General features: G+C 39.5%; 1 protein-coding gene across 3 annotated transcripts in view; it reads right to left on the reverse strand.

The window, feature by feature from the left end:
- Positions 1–20,738, reverse strand: part of OCA2 (OCA2 melanosomal transmembrane protein) — a 339,669-nt gene that overhangs the window by 174,718 nt on the left and 144,213 nt on the right. For all 3 annotated transcript variants that reach the window (XR_009599263.1, XM_004004469.5, XM_060409587.1), the window contains one exon: positions 19,349–19,481. Coding sequence is in view for 2 of the 3 variants with exons in the window: in XM_004004469.5 (XP_004004518.1) it covers positions 19,349–19,481 (133 nt within the window). In the remaining variant the exon portion in view is untranslated. The remainder of the gene's footprint in view (positions 1–19,348; positions 19,482–20,738) is intronic.

Raw genomic sequence — 20,738 nt, forward strand, 5'->3', positions numbered from 1 at the left:
GCAGTTCCGAATATAATGATGTGGATCTTGCAGGATCCACTTGTTCTTGCCTCAGTTCACCAGGTTATCCACGTTTCATCTCCCCACATTTGCCAATTCTGATTGCTCTCAGTAAACTTTGACTGAAGCCACTTCTTACCAGCCCACCGTTTAGTTAGTTAAGTCGCTCAGTCGTGTCCAACTCTTTGCGACCCCATGGACTGTAGCCCACCAGGCTCCTCCGTCCATGGGATTCTCCAGGCAAGAATACTGGAATGGGTTGCCATTTCCTTCTCCAGGGGATGTTCCCAACCCAGGGATCGAACCCAGGTCTCCTGCATTAGAGGCAGACTCTTTAACCTCTTAGCCACCAGGGAAGAGACCCACCTCTGGTTAATGTTAAAACACTGCATGTTCTATCAATCTATCTGTCATCTACAGAAACTTTCTATATATTAATCTATTGATAGATAAATTCAGTTAGATTGATATATAGAAACAAGGACTCTATCTTCCTATTTACCTTTCTTCTAAGAGGATAATACTATCTAGGCTGATCAATCTAAGAAGATAAACGACAGATAGATACATAGATTACTTTTTTCAAATATCCAGTGGTTCTTCATGACCCACAGAGATCTTTAGGGAAGACTCAAAATCCTCAAATAGTGTGTGCCATTGTCAGATTTGTTCCCATTGTATAAGTTTTAGCTGTTGCTTTTGGCTGACTGGCTCTGACCAGGACACAGTATCAGATGACTTATCTCTGCCTCTCTGATTACCACCAGCCCCTAGGAGCTTCTCAACCAACCTCAGGCAAAGACATTACCATGTGGGATTTGCTCTCTCACAGGAGGTGGCTCTAATTCAGGAGTCTCAGGGGAAGACTCTGAGGTCAGAAGTTGATAAATGAACTTAAGCTATTGTAAGATTCTTATACTTCATGTTAAGTAGTATAGTATCACTTGAAGTTAGTTATATAATTATAAATAAAATCACAATTAGAAAAATGCAATATGAAGATACAATTATTTTTTTGATTAAATCCATTTCCTTTATTTTTTCATTCAACCAGTATTTATTTTTTTCTTTTTTTATTGTCATTGTATTACATTTATTTAGTCTTAAAAGTCCCCTGATCATTTTTTATTGTATTCCTTTTCTCCTTCTAATTTTTTTAATTTTATTTTTACTTTATTTTACTTTACAATACTGTAAATCCATCCATGTCACTAATCAAATTAAATATCAATGACCTAAACATATCAATTAAAAGACAAATTATCAGATTAGATAAAAAGCAAGACCCAACTGTAAGTTATTTGCAAGAAATGCACTTTAAATATACACAAAAACGTTAAAAGTGAAAAGATGACTTAAAAAATACATCAGACTAACAGCAGTCAAGAAAAAGCTGGAATTGCTACATTAAGATCAAATTAGATTTCAAAGCAAGAATATTACTATGGATAGGGAAGGTCACTTCATAATAATAAAAGTGTCAATTGGTCATATTGACGTAACTCCAAACAACAATGGCAGAAAACATATTCTTTTCTAGTACAAGTAGAATATTTATGAGAATAGGCCACATTTTACCATAAAAACATGTTTCAATAAATTCAAAAATAATCAAATTTTACAAAATATATTCTCTGACCATTGTGAAATTACATTGTTGTTTTTGATTTAGTCTCTAAATCATGTCTAACTCTTTGTAACACCATGGACTATAGCCTGCCAGGCTCCTCTGTCTATGGAATTTCTCAGGCAAGAATACGAGAGTGGGTTGCCATTTCCTTCTCCACAGGATCTTCCCAACCCAGGGACCAAACCCATGTCTCCTGCTGGGCAGGTGAATTCTTTACCACTATACCACCTGGGAAGCCCATGAAATTAAATCAGGTAAAGATGTCCCCAAATTTAGTGTAAGTAAAGACATTTAAAATATCCAAAGATCAATGGAATTAGAGGAATCAACCTGCCTGACTTCAGGTTATACTACAAAGCCACAGTCATCAAGAGAGTATGGTACTGGTACAAAGACAGAAATATAGGTCAATGGAACAAAACAGAAAGCCCAGAGATAAATCCACACACATATGGACACCTTATCTTTGACAAAGGAGGCAAGAATATACAATGGAGAAAAGACACTCTCTTTAACAATTGGTGCTAGGAAAACTGGTCAACCACCTGTAAAAGAATGAAACTAGAACACTTTCTAACACCATACAAAAAATAAACTCAAAATGGATTAAAGATCTAAACGTAAGACCAGAAACTATAAAACTCCTAAAGGAGAACATAGGTAAAACACTCTCTGACATACATCACAGAAGGATCCTCTATGACCCACCTCCCGGAATATTGGGAATAAAAGCAAAAATAAACAAATGGGATCTAATTAAACTTAAAAGCTTCTGCACAACAAAAGAAACTATAAGCAAGGTGAAAAGACAGCCTTTTGAATGGGAGAAAATAATAGCAAATGAAGCAACTGACAAACAACTAATCTCAAAAATATACAAGCAATTCCTGCAGCTCAATTCCAGAAAAATAAACGACCCAATCAAAAAATGGGCCAAAGAACTCAATAGACATTTCTCCAAAGAAGACATACAGCTGGCTAACAAACTCATTAGCAGAGAAATACAAATCAAAACCACAATGAGGTACCATTTCACGCCAGTCAGAATGGCTGCGATCCAAAAGTCTACAAGCAATAAATGCTGGAGAGGGTATGGAGAAAAGGGAACCCTCTTACACTGTTGGTGGAAATGAAAACTAGTACAGCCACTATGGAGAACAGTGTGGAGATTCCTTAAAAAACTGGAAATAGAACTGCCATATGACCCAGCAATCCCACTGCTGGGCATAGACATCAGAGAAACCAGAATCGAAAGAGACATGTGTACCCCAATGTTCATCACAGCGTTGTTTATAATAGCCAGGACATGGAAGCAACCTAGATGTCCATCTGCAGACAAATGGATAAGAAAGCTGTGGTACATATACACAATGGGGTATTACTCAGTCACTAAAAAGAATACATTTGAATCAGTTATAATGAGGTGGATGAAACTGGAACCTATTATACAGAGTGAAGTAAGCCAGAAAGAAAAACACCAATACAGTATACTAACACATATATATGGAATTTAGAAAGATGGTAACAATAACTCTGTATGCGAGACAGCAAAAGAGATGCAGATGTATAGAACAGTCTTTTGGACTCTGTGGAAGAGGGAGAGGATGGGATGATTTGGGAGAATGGCATTTAAACATGTATAATATCATATAAGAAACAAATTGCCAGTCCAGGTTTGATGCAGGATACAGGATGCTTGGGGCTGGTGCATTGGGATGACCCAGAGGGATGGTACAGGGAGAGAGGTGAGAAGGGGGTTCAGGATTGGGAACATGTGTACACCCGTGGCAGATTCATGTTGATGTATGGCAAAACAAATACAATGTTGTAAATTAATTAGCCTCCAATTAAAATAAATAAATTTAAATAAAAATAAAATGAAATATCCAAAGATCAAAGGAGAAATAAAAATGGAAATTAGAAACTAATTTGAACTGAATCAATTTCTATGAAAACCAATAACCTCGGCTCTAACATTAAGAAACAATAAGGGGGAACACAAGAAGATGGAGGAAGAATAAGAGGAGGAGATCACCTTCTTCCCCACAAGTACATTAAAAAAAAATCGTCTGAATATAAAATAGTTCCTACAGAACAACTTCTGAACAACAGTAGAAGACCCCAAATTTTCAAAAAGGCAAGCCAATCTCGTTAGAAAGAGGTAGGGGAAAAGATAAAGACTAAAAGAGACAAAGGATTTCAGAATGGGACTTGCACCCCAGGGGAGCGAGTCATGAAGGAGGGAAAAGTTCTGGACACTAGGAATCCCCCTCACAGGCAGAGTCAGGGAGGGAGCTTTGGAACCTCAGAGGGGGGAGTGATGGTGGCAGGGGGCTCAGGAGACAAAACAGAGAAAATTCACTACAGAAATTACTGCCAAACAGCACTTCTCAATTGAGAAGCAGCTCACACGCCTCCACCCGCAGCAGAGGGTGGAAGCAGGGTGCCAAGGCACAGGCTCAGGTATCAGACCTCAGGGAGAGGATCAAGGCTGGCTTCCATGAGGATACTCTGAGAGGGCTACTTCGACACAGTGGACAGAGTCCAGAGAAAATACTGGGCATCCTAGAGCAGCAAGTGGTTGTTTCTGGGACACTAAACACCACACTCATAGACAGTTTTGGTGTCTGCCAAATCTGGCAAAACCAGTCAGAGTGTCATCTGTGGAATTAAACACAATTGCCACTGCCAAACCCAGGGAAAGTGCCTGAGAGAGCAGGCAAAACACGGCTGATGCAGTCCTGACTCCGGAGGTGATCACAACTGCCTGGTTATGAGCAGGCACAGGTTACTTTCCACACCCTTCCGGAAGCTTAATCACCTTGACTCTTTCTAGGGACCCATAATCTGAAGCCAATTCCTCTGGGAAAGCATACAACCCACCTCAGACTGCACCAATATCCATCAAGTCTCTATTGTCACAGGCACTCTCTGGTGCATCCAAATTGTGGCTGCCATGTCCTCCCCACTTCTCAGCCTGAGTGAACAAATGAGCCTCAATAAGCCTTGGCCTTCGCTGCCTTGAGGCTAGGCAGGGAACAGACAGTGAACTTTAGGGGAAACTATGAACTTTAGGAGTAAGTACAAACTGAAGTATGGCCACATCTGAGACTGAGCTGACCACATACTGCCCACAACAAGTCCAGAGACCTTCCTAGAAATATTGGAGGACTTTGGTTTGAGTCTCACTGGGTATTCTGGGCTGCTGAGTGTTGCCTTCAGCAAGAGTCTCAGGGTTTGGTCTTCTATGCTGTGTGGCTTGTGAGGTCTTGGAGATCTAGTAAGGGGTCAGGCCTGAACCCCTGAGGTGAGAGACTCAACTCCAGGATTTTGATCCACCAGAGAACTCCTGACCCCAGGATACATTAATAGGCAAGAGCTCTCCTAACGGCCTCCATCTCAACACTAAAGCCAAGGCCAGTAAGCTTCAGTGCCAGATGCCACACTAAATTTTCAGCAAAATAGGAACATAACTCTGCACATTAATAGACAGGCTGCCCAGAGCCATACCAAACCCATAGATACCCCAAAACTCACTACTGGATATGGCACTGTCCCAGAGACAAGATTGAGCTCCATTCACCAGAACACAGGCATGTCTCACAACCAGGAAATCTTCACAAGGCACTTGTACAACCCCAACTATGGGGGCAGACTCCACAGTTAAGAGAAATTATGTCCTTCCAGCCTACAGAAAGGAGACCCCAAACATGGTAAATTAAGCAAAATGAAAAGACAGAGAAAGATGCAGCAGATGAAAGAACATGCTAAAAATCCACAGGATCAAACAAATGAAAACAAACTGACAGTCTACACCAAAAATAATTCATATTAATGATTGTAAAGATGATCCAAATTCTTGAAAATAAAATGGAGGCACGGATACATAGACTGAAGGCACAGATCAGGAAGATACAATAAATGTTTAACAAAGACCTAAAACAATTAAAGAATAAACAATCAACAATGAACAACACAGTAACTGAGATTAGAAATGCACTGGGGGTGGGGGGGAGCTAACTGTAGAGTAACTGAAGCAGAAGAAAAAATAAGTGAACTGGAAGGTAAAATGCTGAAAACAACTGAAGCAGAAAAAAAAAACAAACAAAGAAATGAGGACAGTCTCATCTCGGAGACCTCTGGGACAACATTAAGTGTAACAACATTAGAATCATAGGGGTCCCAGAAGAAGAAGACAAAAGGAAAGGGCATGAGAAAATATTTGAGGCTATTATAGTCAAAAAATTCCCTACAGTGAGAAAGGAAATAGCTACCCAAATCCAGAAAGCCCAGAGACTCCCACACAGAATAAACCCAAGGAGAAACATGCCAAAATACATATTAATCTAACAAAAATTAAAAACAAAAAGCAAATATTGAAAGCAGCAAAGGAAAAGCAACATACAACATCCCCATAAAGCTAAGAACTGATCTTTCAACAGAAACTCTGCAGGCTGGATGGGAATGGCAGGATATACTTAAAGTGATGAAAGGGGAAAACCTACAACCAAGCAAGGATTTCATTCAGATTTAAAGGAGAAATCAAAAGCTTTTCAGACAAACTAAAGTTAAGAGAATTCAGAACCACCAAACCAACTCTATAACAAATGCTAAAGGAACTTCTCTAGAAAGGAAACACAAAAAGGAAAGGCATACAAAACAAATGCAAAACAATAAAGTAATTGGTGAAAACATTTGTTTTCAGTTGTCTCCTACTCTCTGTAACTGCATGAAATGTAGACCACCAAGCTCCTGTATCCATGGGATTTCACAGGCAAGAATACTGAAGTGGGTTGCCATTGCCTTCTCCTGTGGATCTTCCCAACCCAGGGATTTAACCCAGGTCTCCTGCACTGTAGACAGATTCTTTACAGTCTGAGCCACAAGGGAAGATTCAGAGTCATATATATAAATAAACTGGCTAAACACTCCAACCAAAAGATTCAGATTGGATAAATGGATACAAAACCAAGATACGTGCTATGTACAAGAGACCCAACCCAGACCTAAGGATGCATACAGACTGAAAGTGAGGATCTAAAAAAAGGTATTCCATGCAAATGGAAATCAACAGGAAGTGGAAATAGCAATACTCATGCCAGATAAAATAGACTTTACAAAAAAGATTGTTTCAAGAGACAAAGAAGGACATTACATAATGATCAAGGCATCAACCCAAGAAAAGGATAAAATGATTATTAAGTTCATGCACCCAAAATAAGAACACCCAACACATAAGGAAAATGCTAGCAACTATTAAAATGGTAAATCAACAGTAACACAATAATAGTGGGGGGGACTCTAATATCCCATTCACACCAATTGACAGATGATCCAGACAGAAAATTCATAAAGAAATGGAAGCTTTATTTTTTTTTTTTGCTCCAGTATACTTTTAATATTAAAACTTTAAAAATTGAATATAGCTCATTTACAATATTATATTAGTTTCAGGTATACAACATAGTGATTCAATATTTTTGTACTCTTTAGTTAAAGTTATTAAAAACAATGGCTATATTTCCTTATACTATACAATATATCATTGTTGCTTATTTATTTTAAACAGAGTTCAGTTCAGTTTTAGTTGCTCAATTGTGTCCGATTCTTCACAACCCCATGGACTGCAGCACACCAGGTCTCCCTGTCCATCATCATTTGTAGTGATTTGGGAGCCCCCCAAAATAAAGTCTGCCACTGTTTCCACTGTTTGCCCATCTATTTGCCATGAAGTGATGGGACAAGAAGCCATGATCTCAGTTTTCTGAATGCTGAGCTTTAAGCCAACCTTTTCACTCTCCTCTTTCACTTTCATCAAGAGGCTCTTTAGTTCTTCTTTAAATGATACATTTGACAAGTTTGACCAATTGACATCTACAGGCATTTTATCCAAAATCAATATATATCACTTTTTCTCAATTGCAAATGAACATTCTCCAGCATAGATCACATCTTGGGCCACAAATCAAGCCATGGTAAATTTTTAAAATTTGAAATAATTCTAATCATCTTTTCTGACCACAACACTATAAGATTAGATAAAAACAACAGAAGAAATATCTATTTTTTAAAAAAAAAAGAACAACACATGGAGGCCAAACAATACTTCTCTGAATAACCAACAGGTCAGCGAAGAAATCAAAAAGGAAATCAAAATATGGATAGAAGCAAAAGACAGTGAAAACATGACAATTCAAATGTACTGGACACAGTAAAAGCAGTGATAAGAGGGAAGTTTATAGCAATACAAGAATACCTCAAGAAATAAGAAATATCAAATAAACAAGCTAATCTTACACCTAAAGCAGCTAGAAAAAGAAGAACAAACAACAAAAAAAAAAATCCGAAGTTAGTAGAAGGAACAAACTCATAAAGAATCAGAGCAGAAATAAATGAAGGAGACAATAGCAAAGATCAATAAAACTAAAAACTGGCTTTCTACGAAGATAAAATTGACAAACTGTTAACCAGACCCATCAAAAGGGAGAAGACTCAAATCAATAAAATCAGAAATTCAAAAGGAAAAGTTACAACAGAAAACACAGAAATACCAAGGCTCACAAGAGACTAGTATGAGCAACTATATGCCAATAATATGGACAACCTGGAAAAATGGACAAATTCTTAGAAAAGTAGAACCTTCTAAAACTGAACCAAAGAAATAGAAAATATGAATAGACCAATCAGAAACATGGAAATCAAAACTAAAATCAAAAATCTTTCAACACAAAGCCCAGGGCTAGATGGCTTGACAGGCATCTATCCTGCTCAAACTGTTCCAGAAAATTGCAGAAGAAAAACTCCCAAACTCATTCTACAAGGCCACCATAACCCTAATATAAAAACTAAACAAAGATGCCACACACAAAAAAGAAAATTACAGGCCAATATCACTGATGAACGTTGATATAAAAATCCTCAACAAAATTCCAGTAAACAGAATCCAACAACACATTAACGAGATGATCAAGTGGGCTTTATCCCAGAGATGCATGGATTCTTCAATATATGCTATCTAATGTACCATATTAGCATTGAAAGATAAAAATAATATGATCATCTCAATAGATGCAGAGAAAGCCTTTGACAAAATTCAACACGCATTTCTTATAAAATCTTTCCAGAAAGTAGGCATGCTGCTGCTCCTGCTGCTGCTGCTAAGTCGCTTCAGTCGTGTCCAACTCTGTGCGACCCCATAGACAGCAGCCCACCAGCCCCCCCCCCCCCCCCCGTCTCTGGGATTCTCCAGGCAAGAACACTGGAGTGGGTTGCCATTTCCTTCTCCCATGCATGAAAGTGAAAAGTGAAAGTGAAGTCACTCAGTCATGCCCGACTCTTAGCGACCCCATGGACTGCAGCCTACCAGGCTCCTCCACCCATGGGATTTTCCAGGCAAGAGTACTGGAGTGGGTTGCCATTGCCTTGGAACATACCCCAACATCATAAAAGCCATATATAGTGAACCCACAGCAACCATTATCTTCAGTGGTAAAGGATCAAAAAGCATGTCCTCCATAATCAAAAATAAGACAAGGGTGCCTATTCTCACCACTTTTATTCAACATAGTTTTGGAAATCCTAGCCACAGCAAGCAGAGAAGAAAAAGAAATAAAAGGAATCCAGATTGGAAATGAAGTAAAACTCTCATGATCACAAATGACATGATTTTCTACATTGAAAACCATAATGATGCCACCAGAAAATTACTAGAATTAATAAATATTATAAAAATCATAGGATATAAAATTAACACACAGAAATCCCTTGCATTCCTATATACTAACAATGAAAAATCAGAAAGTGAAATTAAGGAAGCGATCCTATGCACCTCTGCAACCGAAAGAATAAAATACCCAGAAATAAACCTACCTAAAGAGACAAAAGTTCTGCATGCAGAAAACTCTAAGACACTGATGAAAGAGATCAACACACCACAAACAAATGGAGAGATATACAATGTTGGAAGAATCAATATACAAGGTTGGAATCAACATACAAGGTTGTGAAAATAACTATATATACTACAAAATGCTATCTACAGATACAATGTGATCCCTATCAAATTACTAATGGTATTCTTCACAGAACTAGAACAAAAAATTTCGCAATTTGTATGGAAGCACAAAAGAACTCGAATAGCCAAAACAATCTTGATAAAGAAGAATGGAGATGGAGGAATCAACCTTTCTCACCAGATTATACTACAAAGCTACAGTCATATGGTACTGCCACAAAAACAGAAATATAGACCAACTGAACAAGATAGAAAGCCCAGAGATAAACTTAGTCCCAAGTACCTTACTTTTGACAAAGAAGGCAAGAATATACAATGGAGAGAGACAGCCTCTTCAATAACTGGTATGGGATAACTGGACAGCTGTATGTGAAAGGATGAAACTAGAACACCTCCTAATTCCACACACAAAGATAAACTCAAAATGGGCTAAAGGCTTAAATATAACGCTGGACACTATAAAGCTCTTAAAAAAAAAAAAAACATAGGCAGTACACTCTGAAATACATCACAGCAAGTTCCTCTTTGATCCACCTCCTAGAAAATGGAAATAAAAACAGAAATAAACAAAAGGAACTTAATTAAATTTAAGAACTGCACAATGAAGGTAACAATTAGCAAGACCGAAAGACAACCCTCAGAACAGGAGAAAATAATTGCAAATGAAACAACTAACGAAGAGTTAATATCCAGACTACATAAGAAGCTAATAGAGATCAAATTGCCAACATGTGTTGAATCATAGAAAAAGCAAGAGAATTCCAGAAAAACATATACTTCTGCTTCATTGACTATGCTAAAATCTTTGATTCAGTGGATCACAACAAACTGTGGAAAATTATTCAAGAGATGGGAATACTAGATCACCTTACCCTCCTCCTAAGAAATCTGTATGCAGGTCAAGAAGCAGGAGTTAGAACTGTAAATGGGAAAATGGACTGGATCAAAATTGAGAAAGGGTTATGTAAAGGCTGTATATTGTCACCCTGCTTATTTAACTTATATTCAGAGTACATACTGCAAAATTTCAGGCTAGATGAAGCACAAGTCAGAATTAAGATTGTTGGAAAAAAATATCAATAAACGCAGATATGCAGATGACACTACCCTTATGGCAGAAAGCAAAGAGGAACTAAAAAGCCTCCTGATGAAGGTGAAAGAGGAGAGTAAAAAAGCTGGCTTAAAACTCAACATTCAAAGATCGTGGTTCTGGTCCTATCACTTCATGGCAAATAGATGGAGAAACAGTGGAAACACTGACAGACTTCATTTTCTTGGGCTCCAAAATCATTGTAGATGGTGACAGCAGCCGTGAAATTAAAAGACATTTGCTCCTTAGAATAAAAGCTATAACAAGCCTAGACAGCGAATTAAAAAGCAGAGACATTACTTTGCCAACAAAGGTCCATCTAGTCAAAGCTATGGTTTTTCCAGTAGTCATGTATGGATGTGAGAGTTGGACCATAAAGAAAGCTGAGCACAAACGAATTGATGCTTTTGAACTGTGATGTTGGAGAAGACTCTCAAGAGTCCCTTGGACTGCAAGGAGATCAAATTAGTCAATTCTAAAGGAAATCAGACCTGAATATTCATTGGAAGGACTGATACTGAAGCTGAAGCTCTAATACTTTGGCCACCTGATGTGAAGAGCTGATTCATTAGGAAGGACCCTTATGCTGGAAAAGTCTGAAGGCAGGAGGAAAAGGGGACAACAGAGGATGAGATGATTGAAAGGCATCACCGACTCAATGGACATGAGTTTGAGCAAGCTCCAGGAGATGGTGAAGGACTTATAAGCCTGGCATGCTACAGTCTATGGGGTCACAAAAAGTCAGACAAAACTGAACAACTAAACAACAATGTGATCCAGCAATCCCATTCTTGGACATATATCTAGAAGCGATGAAAACTCTAATTCAAAAACATATATGCATAGCCAAGAACCTGGAAACAATCCAAGTGTGCATCAACAGATAACTGGTAAGAAGATGTGGTGTATATATATTTATAATGGTATATTCAGTCAGTTCAGTTCAGTCGCTCAGTCGTGTCTGACTCTTTGTGACACCATGAATCACAGCACGCCAGGCCTCTCTGTCCATCACCAACTCCTGGAGTTCACTCAGACTCACGGCCATCAAATCCGTGATGCCATCCAGCCATCTCATCCTCGGTCGTCCCTTCTCCTCCTGCCCCCAATCCCTTCCAGAATCAGAGTCTTTTCCAATGAGTCAACTCTTCGCATGAGGTGGCCAACGTACTGGACTTTCAGCTTTAGCATCAGTCCTTCCAAAAAATCCCAGGGCTGATCTCCTTCAGAATGGATTGGTTGGATCTCCTTGCAGTCCAAGGGACTCTCAAGAGTCTTCTAAAACACCACAGTTCAAAAGCATCAATTCTTTGGCGCTCAGCCTTCTTCACAGTCCAACTCTCACATCCATACATGACCAAATGAAAAACCATAGCCTTGACTAGATGGGCCTTAGTCGGCAAAGTAATGTCTCCACTTTTGAATATGCTATCTAGGTTGATCATAACTTTTCTTTCAAGGAGTAAGCGTCTTTTAATTTCATGGCTGCAATCACCATCTGCAGTGACTTTGGAGCCCCCAAAAAGAAAGTCTGACACTGTTTCCACTGTTTCCCCATCTATTTCCCATGAAGTGATGGGACCGGATGCCATGATCTTCGTTTCCTGACTGTTGAGCTTTAAGCCAACTTTTTCACTCTCCTCTTTCACTTTCATCAAGAGGCTTTTAGTTCCTCTTCACTTCCTGCCATAAGAGTGGTGTCATATCTGAGGTTATTGATATTTCTCCTGGCAATCTTGATTCCAGCTTGTGTTTCTTCCAGTCCAGCGTTTCTCATGATGTACTCTGCATATAAGTTAAAGAAGCAGGGTGACAATATACAGCCTTGATGTACTCCTTTTCCTATTTGGAGCCAGTCTGTTGTTCCATGTCCAGTTCTAACTGTTGCTTCCTGGCCTGCATACAGATTTCTCAAGAGGCAGATCAGGTGGTTGGGTATTCCCATCTCTTTCAGAATTTTCCATAGTTTATTGTGATCCACACAGTCAAAGGCTTTGGCATAGTCCATAAAGCAGAAATAGATGTTTTTCTGGAACTCTCTTGCTTTTCCCATGTTCCAGGGGATGTTGGCAATTTGATCTCTGGTTCCTCTGCCTTTTCTAAAACCAGCTTGAACATCAGGGAGTTCACGGTTCACATATTGCTGATGCCTGGCTTGGAGAATTTTGAGCATTACTTTACTAGCATGTGAGATGAGTGCAATTGTGCGGTAGTTTGAGCATTCTTTGGCATTGCCTTCCTTCAGAATTAAGAGAAATAAATATTGCCATTTGCAACAACATGGACATAGAGAATATTGCACTAAGTGAAGAAAGACAGATAAAGAAAAAGTATTATATGATATTTGTGAAATCTTGAGAGTCCCTTGTACTGCAAGGAGATCCAATCAGTCCATTCTAAAGGAGATCAGTCCTGGGTGTTCTTTGGAAGGAATGATTCTGAAGCTAAAACTCCAGTACTTTGGCCACCTCATGCGAAGAGTTGACTCATTGGAAAAGACTCTGATGCTGGGAGGGATTGGGGGCAGGAGGAGAAGGGGACGACAGAGGATGAGATGGCTGGATGGCATCACCGACTCGATGCACATGAGTTTGGGTGAACTCTGGGAGTTGGTGATGAACAGGGAGGCCTGGCATGCTGCAATTCATGGGGTCGCGAAGAGTTGGACATGACTGAGTGACTGAACTGAACTGAACTGAAATATTATTTGTAGAAACTAAAAATAATACAAATAAATCTATATGCAAATCAAGCAGATTCACAGACATAGAAAATAAACTTATGGTAACCAAAAGGGAAGAGGAGGGGGAGACATAAATTAGGAGTATGGGATTAACAGATAAAAACTACTATGCATAAAAGAGATAAGGAATTGTATCTGTTTAATACAGGGAACTACACTCCATATATTATAATAAACTAATGGAAAATAATCTGAGTGTATATATATATATATATATATATATATATATATGCATATATAACTGAATCACTTTCCTGTTAACTGTAACTATACACAATTTTGCAAATCAGCTATACTTCAATTTTAAAAGTTCTATAGCTATTAAAGGATAATGAAAAACTATTATAAACAATTTTAGAATAATTCTTTCAACAACTGAGTTTGAACAGGGACAAATTCCTTTAAAGGCAGAAACCACCAGTGAGCCCTCATGAAGAAATAGATAACCTTAATAGCTAGCCTATATCTATTAAAGAATCAGTATTTGTATTTAAAAACTAGAAGGGAAGGAGAGAGGGAGAGAGGGAAGAGGAAATCAAGGGAGATAGCGGCGTAAGAAGGGAGGGAAAGAGGTTCAACTCTAAAATAACCTGGAAAACGTTTAAGGTAAAATGTAATAGCAATTTTACACCATCTCTTCCCAAAAGCTGAAGAGGAGGGTATACTTATATATTCATCCTTTGAGGACAGCAAAAAGTATATATTTTAAGAGAGGATATTACACACAAATATCCCTAATGTACACAGATATTAAAAAATTCTATATAAAATATAAGGAATAAGCATCATGAGTTGGTATTTGATTATCAGAGGGGCATACTCTGGTGCTTTTCAATAAATAAGTCAAATTCTCTCCCATGTTGATCACTTGGCAGGCTGACTCAACCCAGCCCCTGCAACTGGTGGAGCCTAGTGACAGTCAGGACAATCAGGAGGAGTCATTCAGTGACAGAGTGGAACATATGGTTCTCTCTGGTCTCTATGATGATCAGCAGCTCAGAGCTGAGAACTACTGATCAGCAAGGCACTGTGATCCCACAGAGGACATTCGGCCAACACGAAGTAGTGTTACTGAGATTGCAGGGATACTTTTTCTTGTAGTATTAGTTCACTTCAGTTCAGTAGCTCAAACGTGTCCAACTCTTTGTGACCCTTGGACTGCAGCACAGCCAGGCTTCCCTGTCCATCACCAACTCCCAGAGCTTGCTCAAACTCATGCCCATTGAGTCAGTGATGGCATCCAGCCATTTCACCCTCTGTCATCCCCTTCTCCTCCTGCCTTCAGTCTTTCCCAGCATCAGGGTCTTTTCCATTGAGTCAGTTCTTTGCATCAGATGGCTTGGAGCTTCAAGCTTCAGCATGAGTACTTCCAGTGAATATTCAGGACTGATTTCCTTTAAGATGGACTGGTTGGATCTCCTTGCAGTCCAAGGGGACCTCAAGAGTCTTCAACATCACAGATCAAAAGAACCAATTCTTTGGCGCTCAGCTTTCCTTATAATCCAACTCTCACATCTATACATGACTACTGGAAAAATTATGGATTTGACTAGATGGACCTTTGTCAGCTAAGTAGTATCTCTGCTTTTTAATATGCTGTCTAGGTTGGTCATAGCTTTTCTTCCAAGGAGCAAACGTCTTTTAATTTCATGGCTGCAGTCACCATCCACAGTGATTTTGGAGCCCAAGAAAATAAAGTCTCTCACTGTTTCAATTCTTTCCCCATCTATTTGTCATAAAGCAATGGGAATGAATGCCATGATCTTAATTTTTTGAATATTGAATTTTAAGCCAACTTTTTCACTCTCCTCTTTCACTTTCATCAAGAGGCTTATTAGTTCTTCTTCACTTTCTGCCATAAGGGTGGTGTCATCTGTATATCTGAGGTCATTGATATCTTTCCTGGCAATTTTGATTCCAGCTTGTGCTTTATCCAGCCCAACATTTCACATGATGTACTCTGCATATAAATTAAATAAACAGAATGACAATATACAGCTTTTGCATACTTTTTTTTCCAATTTGGAGCCAGTCCATTGTTCCATGTCCAATTCTAACTGTTACTTCTTGACCTGCATACAGATTTCTCAGAGGCAGGTAAGGTGGTCTGATATTCCCATCTCTTGAAGAATTTTCGACTGTTTGTTGTGATCCACACAATCAAAAGGCTTTGGTGTAATCACTAAAGCAAAAGTAGTTTTTCTGGAACTCTCTTGCCTTTTCAATGATCCAACAGATGCTGGCAATTTGATCTCTGGTTCCTCTGCCTTTTCTAAATCCACCTTGATATCTGGAAGTTTGTGGTTCACATACTGTTGATGTCTTGCTTGGAGAATTTTGAGCCTTACTTTGCTAGTCTATGCAGGAGAGTTTTGAGCATTACTTTGCTAGTCTATACAGTCAGCAAAACAAGACCAGGAGCTAACTGTGGTTCAGATCATGAGCTCCTTTTTGTAAAATTCAGACTTAAATTGAATAAAGTAGGGAAAACCACTAGACCATTCAGGTATGACCTAAATCAAATCCCTTATGATTATATAGTGGAAGTGACAAATAGATTCAGGGGATTAGATCTGATAGAATGACTGAAGAACTATGGATGAAGGTTCGGGACATTGTACAGGAGGCAGTTATCAAGACTATGCCCAAGAAAAAGAAATACAAAAAGGCAAAATGGTTGTCTGAGGAGGCCTTACAAATAGCTGAGAAAAGAAGAGAAGTGAAAGGCAAAGGAGAAAAGGAAAGGTATACTCATTTGAATGCAAAGTTCCAAAGAATAGCAAGGAAAGATAAGAAAGCCTTCTTCAGTGATCAGTGCAAAGAAATAGAGGAAAACAATAGAGTGGGAAAGACTAGAGACCTCTTCAAGAAAATTAGAGATACCAAGGGAACATTTCTTGCAAAGAAGAGCACAATAAAGGACAGAAACTAACAGAGGCAGAAGATATTAAGAGGTGGAGAGAATACACAGAAGAACTATACAAAAAAGAGTTTCATGACCCAGATAACCACAATGGTGTGATCACCCAACTAGAGCCAGACATCCTGGAATGTGAAGTCAAGTGGGCCTTAGGAAACATCACTATGAACCAAGCTAGTGGAGGTGATGGAATTCCAGTTGAGCTATTTCAGATCCTAAAAGATAATGCTGTTAAAGTGCTTCACTCAATAAGCCAGCAAATTTGGAAAACTCAGCAGTGACTACAGGACTAGAAAAGCTGTTTTCATTCCAGTCCCAAAGAAAGGCCATGACAAAGAATATTCAAACTGTAGCATAGCCAAGCTATTCTGATATGTTTTGGACTCATCACAGACCTGCTGAACCCAAATCTCTGGGGTTAAGCTTAGGATCTATAGTTATACCAAGCAATTCAAAATCAGATTTCCCTATACCCAATAGTGGCTCAGAGCGATTGCTCTGGATCTGCACAGTTCACTGTGTGCTGATGTACAACCTGTGTTGTCCTTACCATAGGGTTCCAGCATTATCCATATCCCAACCATTCTATCCCACTTCCCTCAAAGCTTCCTTCAGCTCTTTATTCATGATGAGTAAAGGAATCAATACGCAGATTTGTTTTCTATGTTTCCAAATCAGTATGTCCAACTTAATCGCAAGATAAGACTTTCCAGAAGAGTTTATTCACAGCACAGATTTCCTGGGGGTGGGCCTGATAATCTGTATATATAACAATTATTCCTGAGTAATTCGGATCACCAGTGAGGTGGAGGGATATTGGGGAGGAAGGAGGTGCAACTGTGCCCACACAAGCTTCTAAAGACAGATTAGCCATTGTGATTGATTAGTTTCCCTAGCTCTCCATTGGTATGACACTTTCCATTAGAAAACTAAAGCTACATATTAAGTTACCCCATTTTACATATACTTGTTGATGATTAAACATTTTCAATACCTCTTGCTGATTGCTATGGGTTGAATTGTGTCCCCCTGAATTCACGTGTTGAAGTCCTAACCTCTAGTACCTCAGAATGTGATCTGTTTTGGACATAGGGTCACTGCAGATATAATTAGTTAAGGTGAGGTCATTAGGATGGCCCCAAATCCAAGATGACTGGCGTCCTCACAAATGGGGAACTGTGGACAGAGACACACCTAGGAAGAATGCCACGTTAACATGAATGTGTGTACACGCTCAGTTGCTCAGTCGTGTCTACTCTTTGCAACTCTATGGATTGTAGTCCACCAGGCTCCTCTGTCCATGGAATTTTCCAGGCAAGAATACTGGAGTTGGTTGTCGTTTCCTAAGCCAGGGAATCTTCCTGACCCAGGAATTGAATTCATGTCACTTGGGTCTCCTGTATTGGCAGGTGGATTCTTTACCACTGGCACCACCTGGGAAGCCATGAACATGAAGATGTTCTTTTTTCTCAAGAAAATCACATACTCTGCTCTGCAAATGACCAGGTGAGTAATTATCAATGTTATTAAGAAAACACGTTCTTCCTAAATGAAGTAAACTATGTTACATGGCAGGAATCTTCCATGGCCCAGGAAGCCGCCAAAAAGACTATTCCATTTGGCCCTTGGCATCTGTGCCTGCTTTCCTTTCCTTTCCTCTAGCCCCCATACTGGAGCCACCCCACACACACACACAGTTTTGGGCTTCTTTGGTGAGGCCCATTCCTATGTCTACACATGCTGCCCACTTGTCTTGCACCTATGCAGCCTTCACTAAGGGCTAGGCCAAGAGGCTGCCCAGGAAATCCCTGTTGATTGCTTGCATTTAAAGCACTTTTATATCTACAAGGGCACTCCAATTTTTGTGCAATCAATACATATTGTCTGGAATAGAAATTTCTTCTTATGGTTCCATTTATCTGGTGGAGGTGGGTGATTCAATTCTACCAGGAACAAGCTGGTTTTATATAGGTGACTTGAGAAGGTGTATATGACATTTTCCTAGTTAGAACAAAAACAGTTAAATTCTGAACACAAAAGTCACCCAGGAAAGAAAGGCAGATCTACCATGTAAAGTCACCATCTGATGAGTAGGAAGGCTGGTGAGAACATACTTAGATTCCCAGCCATTTATACAGAAATGGGAATTGATTGCACTTATTTCACATGCTAGCAAGATTATGCTCAAAATCCTTCAAGCTAGGCTTCAGCAGCGCATGAACCAAGAACTTCCAGATGTACAAGCTGGATTTAGAAAAATCTCAAAATAACATCTACTTCTGCTTCATTGACTACAATAAAGCCTTTGACTGTGTGGATCACAACAAACTGTGAAATATTTGGGGCCGGTGCATAGGGATGACCCAGAAAGATGTTATGGGGAGGGAGGTGGGAGGGGGGTTCATGTTTGGGAATGCATGTAAGAATTAAAGATTTTAAAATTTTTAAAAAAAAAAATAAAAAACAAAAAAAAAAATTAAAAAAAAAAAAAAACAAAAAAAAAAAAAGAGATGAGAATATCAGACCACCTTACCTGCCTCCTGAGAAGCCCATATGCAGCACAAAATGTAACAGAACCGGACATGAAGCAACAGAGTGGTTCAAAAATATAGACTACAGTCTGTATGCTCTGCTTTTTGTATTAAATACAGGTGGTTCAATGCTATCATGACATGCAAATTGTATGCAGTGGACATTGCTTCCTACATGTAAACACATTTCATTCTATAGAAAACTAAAGGGGCACAGTTCATGGATTTAAAGCCCCTGAAAGTACACTGCCTACAAGGAGGCAGACAGGGACATCCTAGTGTGCAGCATCCCAATGGACGGATACTTCCTGGTATTCTACATAGCATTAACCTCCTGCCTTTTTGTGGCAACCTCCCCCAGAAAATAATAATATTGTGTTAGTAAACTCTGAAGCTCTATGAGGAGGTGCTTCTACTCACCAACAATCTCACTGGGTTCCTTGTTATAGATCTTTTTGTTCCAGTAAAGGAGTCTGAGGAGTGGAAAGGAGAACAAGAGAACGAAGCAAATCCCAGCAAACATGTGTGCTGTAAACCCAGCGAAGTCCAGACCCTGGAAACAGGAAAGGAGACATGAAACCACAGGCAGCACAGGCACAACCTCATGGCAGGGCCCAGGGAAGTCTGAGATCAAGGGCTGGGGAACCTACACAAAGTCCACAGAACAGGTACTCTTCACTGCAGTTTTGTAAACATTCAAGATTTGTTTCTTTCATAATGAAAAGCCAATTATTACCTGAATGACAAGCAACCTTAGAAGGAAACAAAAACAGGTCATCACATCTTATCCCAACCTTAGCTGGTTCTACTTCACCACTATACTGACATGTCCCCTGGGATCCGGTGAAACAAGACTGAGGGAGACAAAACATAAGGCTATCACTGCCTTATATAAAATAGATAACCAACAAGAACTTATTGTTATAACACCAGGCACCATGCTCAGTATTTTATGATAACTTATAAGGCAAAAGAACCTGAAGCAATATATATGTATATATAACTGAATCATATTGCTATACACCTGGAACTTACACAATATTGTAAATGAACTATAGCTAGCTAGCTAAGTCGCTTCAGTCGTGTCCAACTCTGTGCGACCCCATAGACGGCAGCCCACCAGGCTCCGCCATCCCTGGGATTCTCCAGGCAAGAATACTGGAGTGGGATGCCATTTCCTTCTCCAATGCATGAAAGTGAAAAGTCAAAGTGAAGTCGCTCAGTCATGTCCGACCCTTTGCAACCCCATGGACTACAGCCTACCAGGCTCCTTCGTCCATGGGATTTTTCAGGCAAGAGTACTCGAGTAGGGTGCCATCGCCTTCTCCGGAATGAACTATACTTCAATTTAAAAGAAAAAAAAAAGACTATGAGGCAATATTCATCTGTTTGAAGGTAAATTGCATTTTCTTAAACACTTAATTTAAGTCACTGCTATCAATACGAAAGAGCTTCACCATGCCTGGAAAGCACAGTCCTTCACAGGTCACCTAGTGGCCATCAGGACTTAAGAACCCCAGGGTGTCCCAACCAGTCTCAAGGGTCCCAGGCAGGAGCCCTCTCCTTCCCCTCACAAATCCTTTGCCTGACTCTGGGCTCTTTTCCACAGTCAGCTGCTGAGGATATTTTTGTTGTTGGATGAAATCTCCACTAGGTTGATTTGTAAGGGAATAAGTCAGCAACAATATTGGTCAGTTTTTTCCTTTTGTTTTCACTGTGCTTAAATATTCAGCAAATACATGTGACACCCTCTGAGACCCTCGCAGGTTGTTGTCCCCATGAGCTGGGCTGCGAGAACCAGTTTCTTGCT

Source organism: Ovis aries, chromosome 2 (genome assembly GCF_016772045.2).
Source record: "Ovis aries strain OAR_USU_Benz2616 breed Rambouillet chromosome 2, ARS-UI_Ramb_v3.0, whole genome shotgun sequence".
Classification (NCBI taxonomy): Eukaryota; Metazoa; Chordata; class Mammalia; order Artiodactyla; family Bovidae; genus Ovis; species Ovis aries.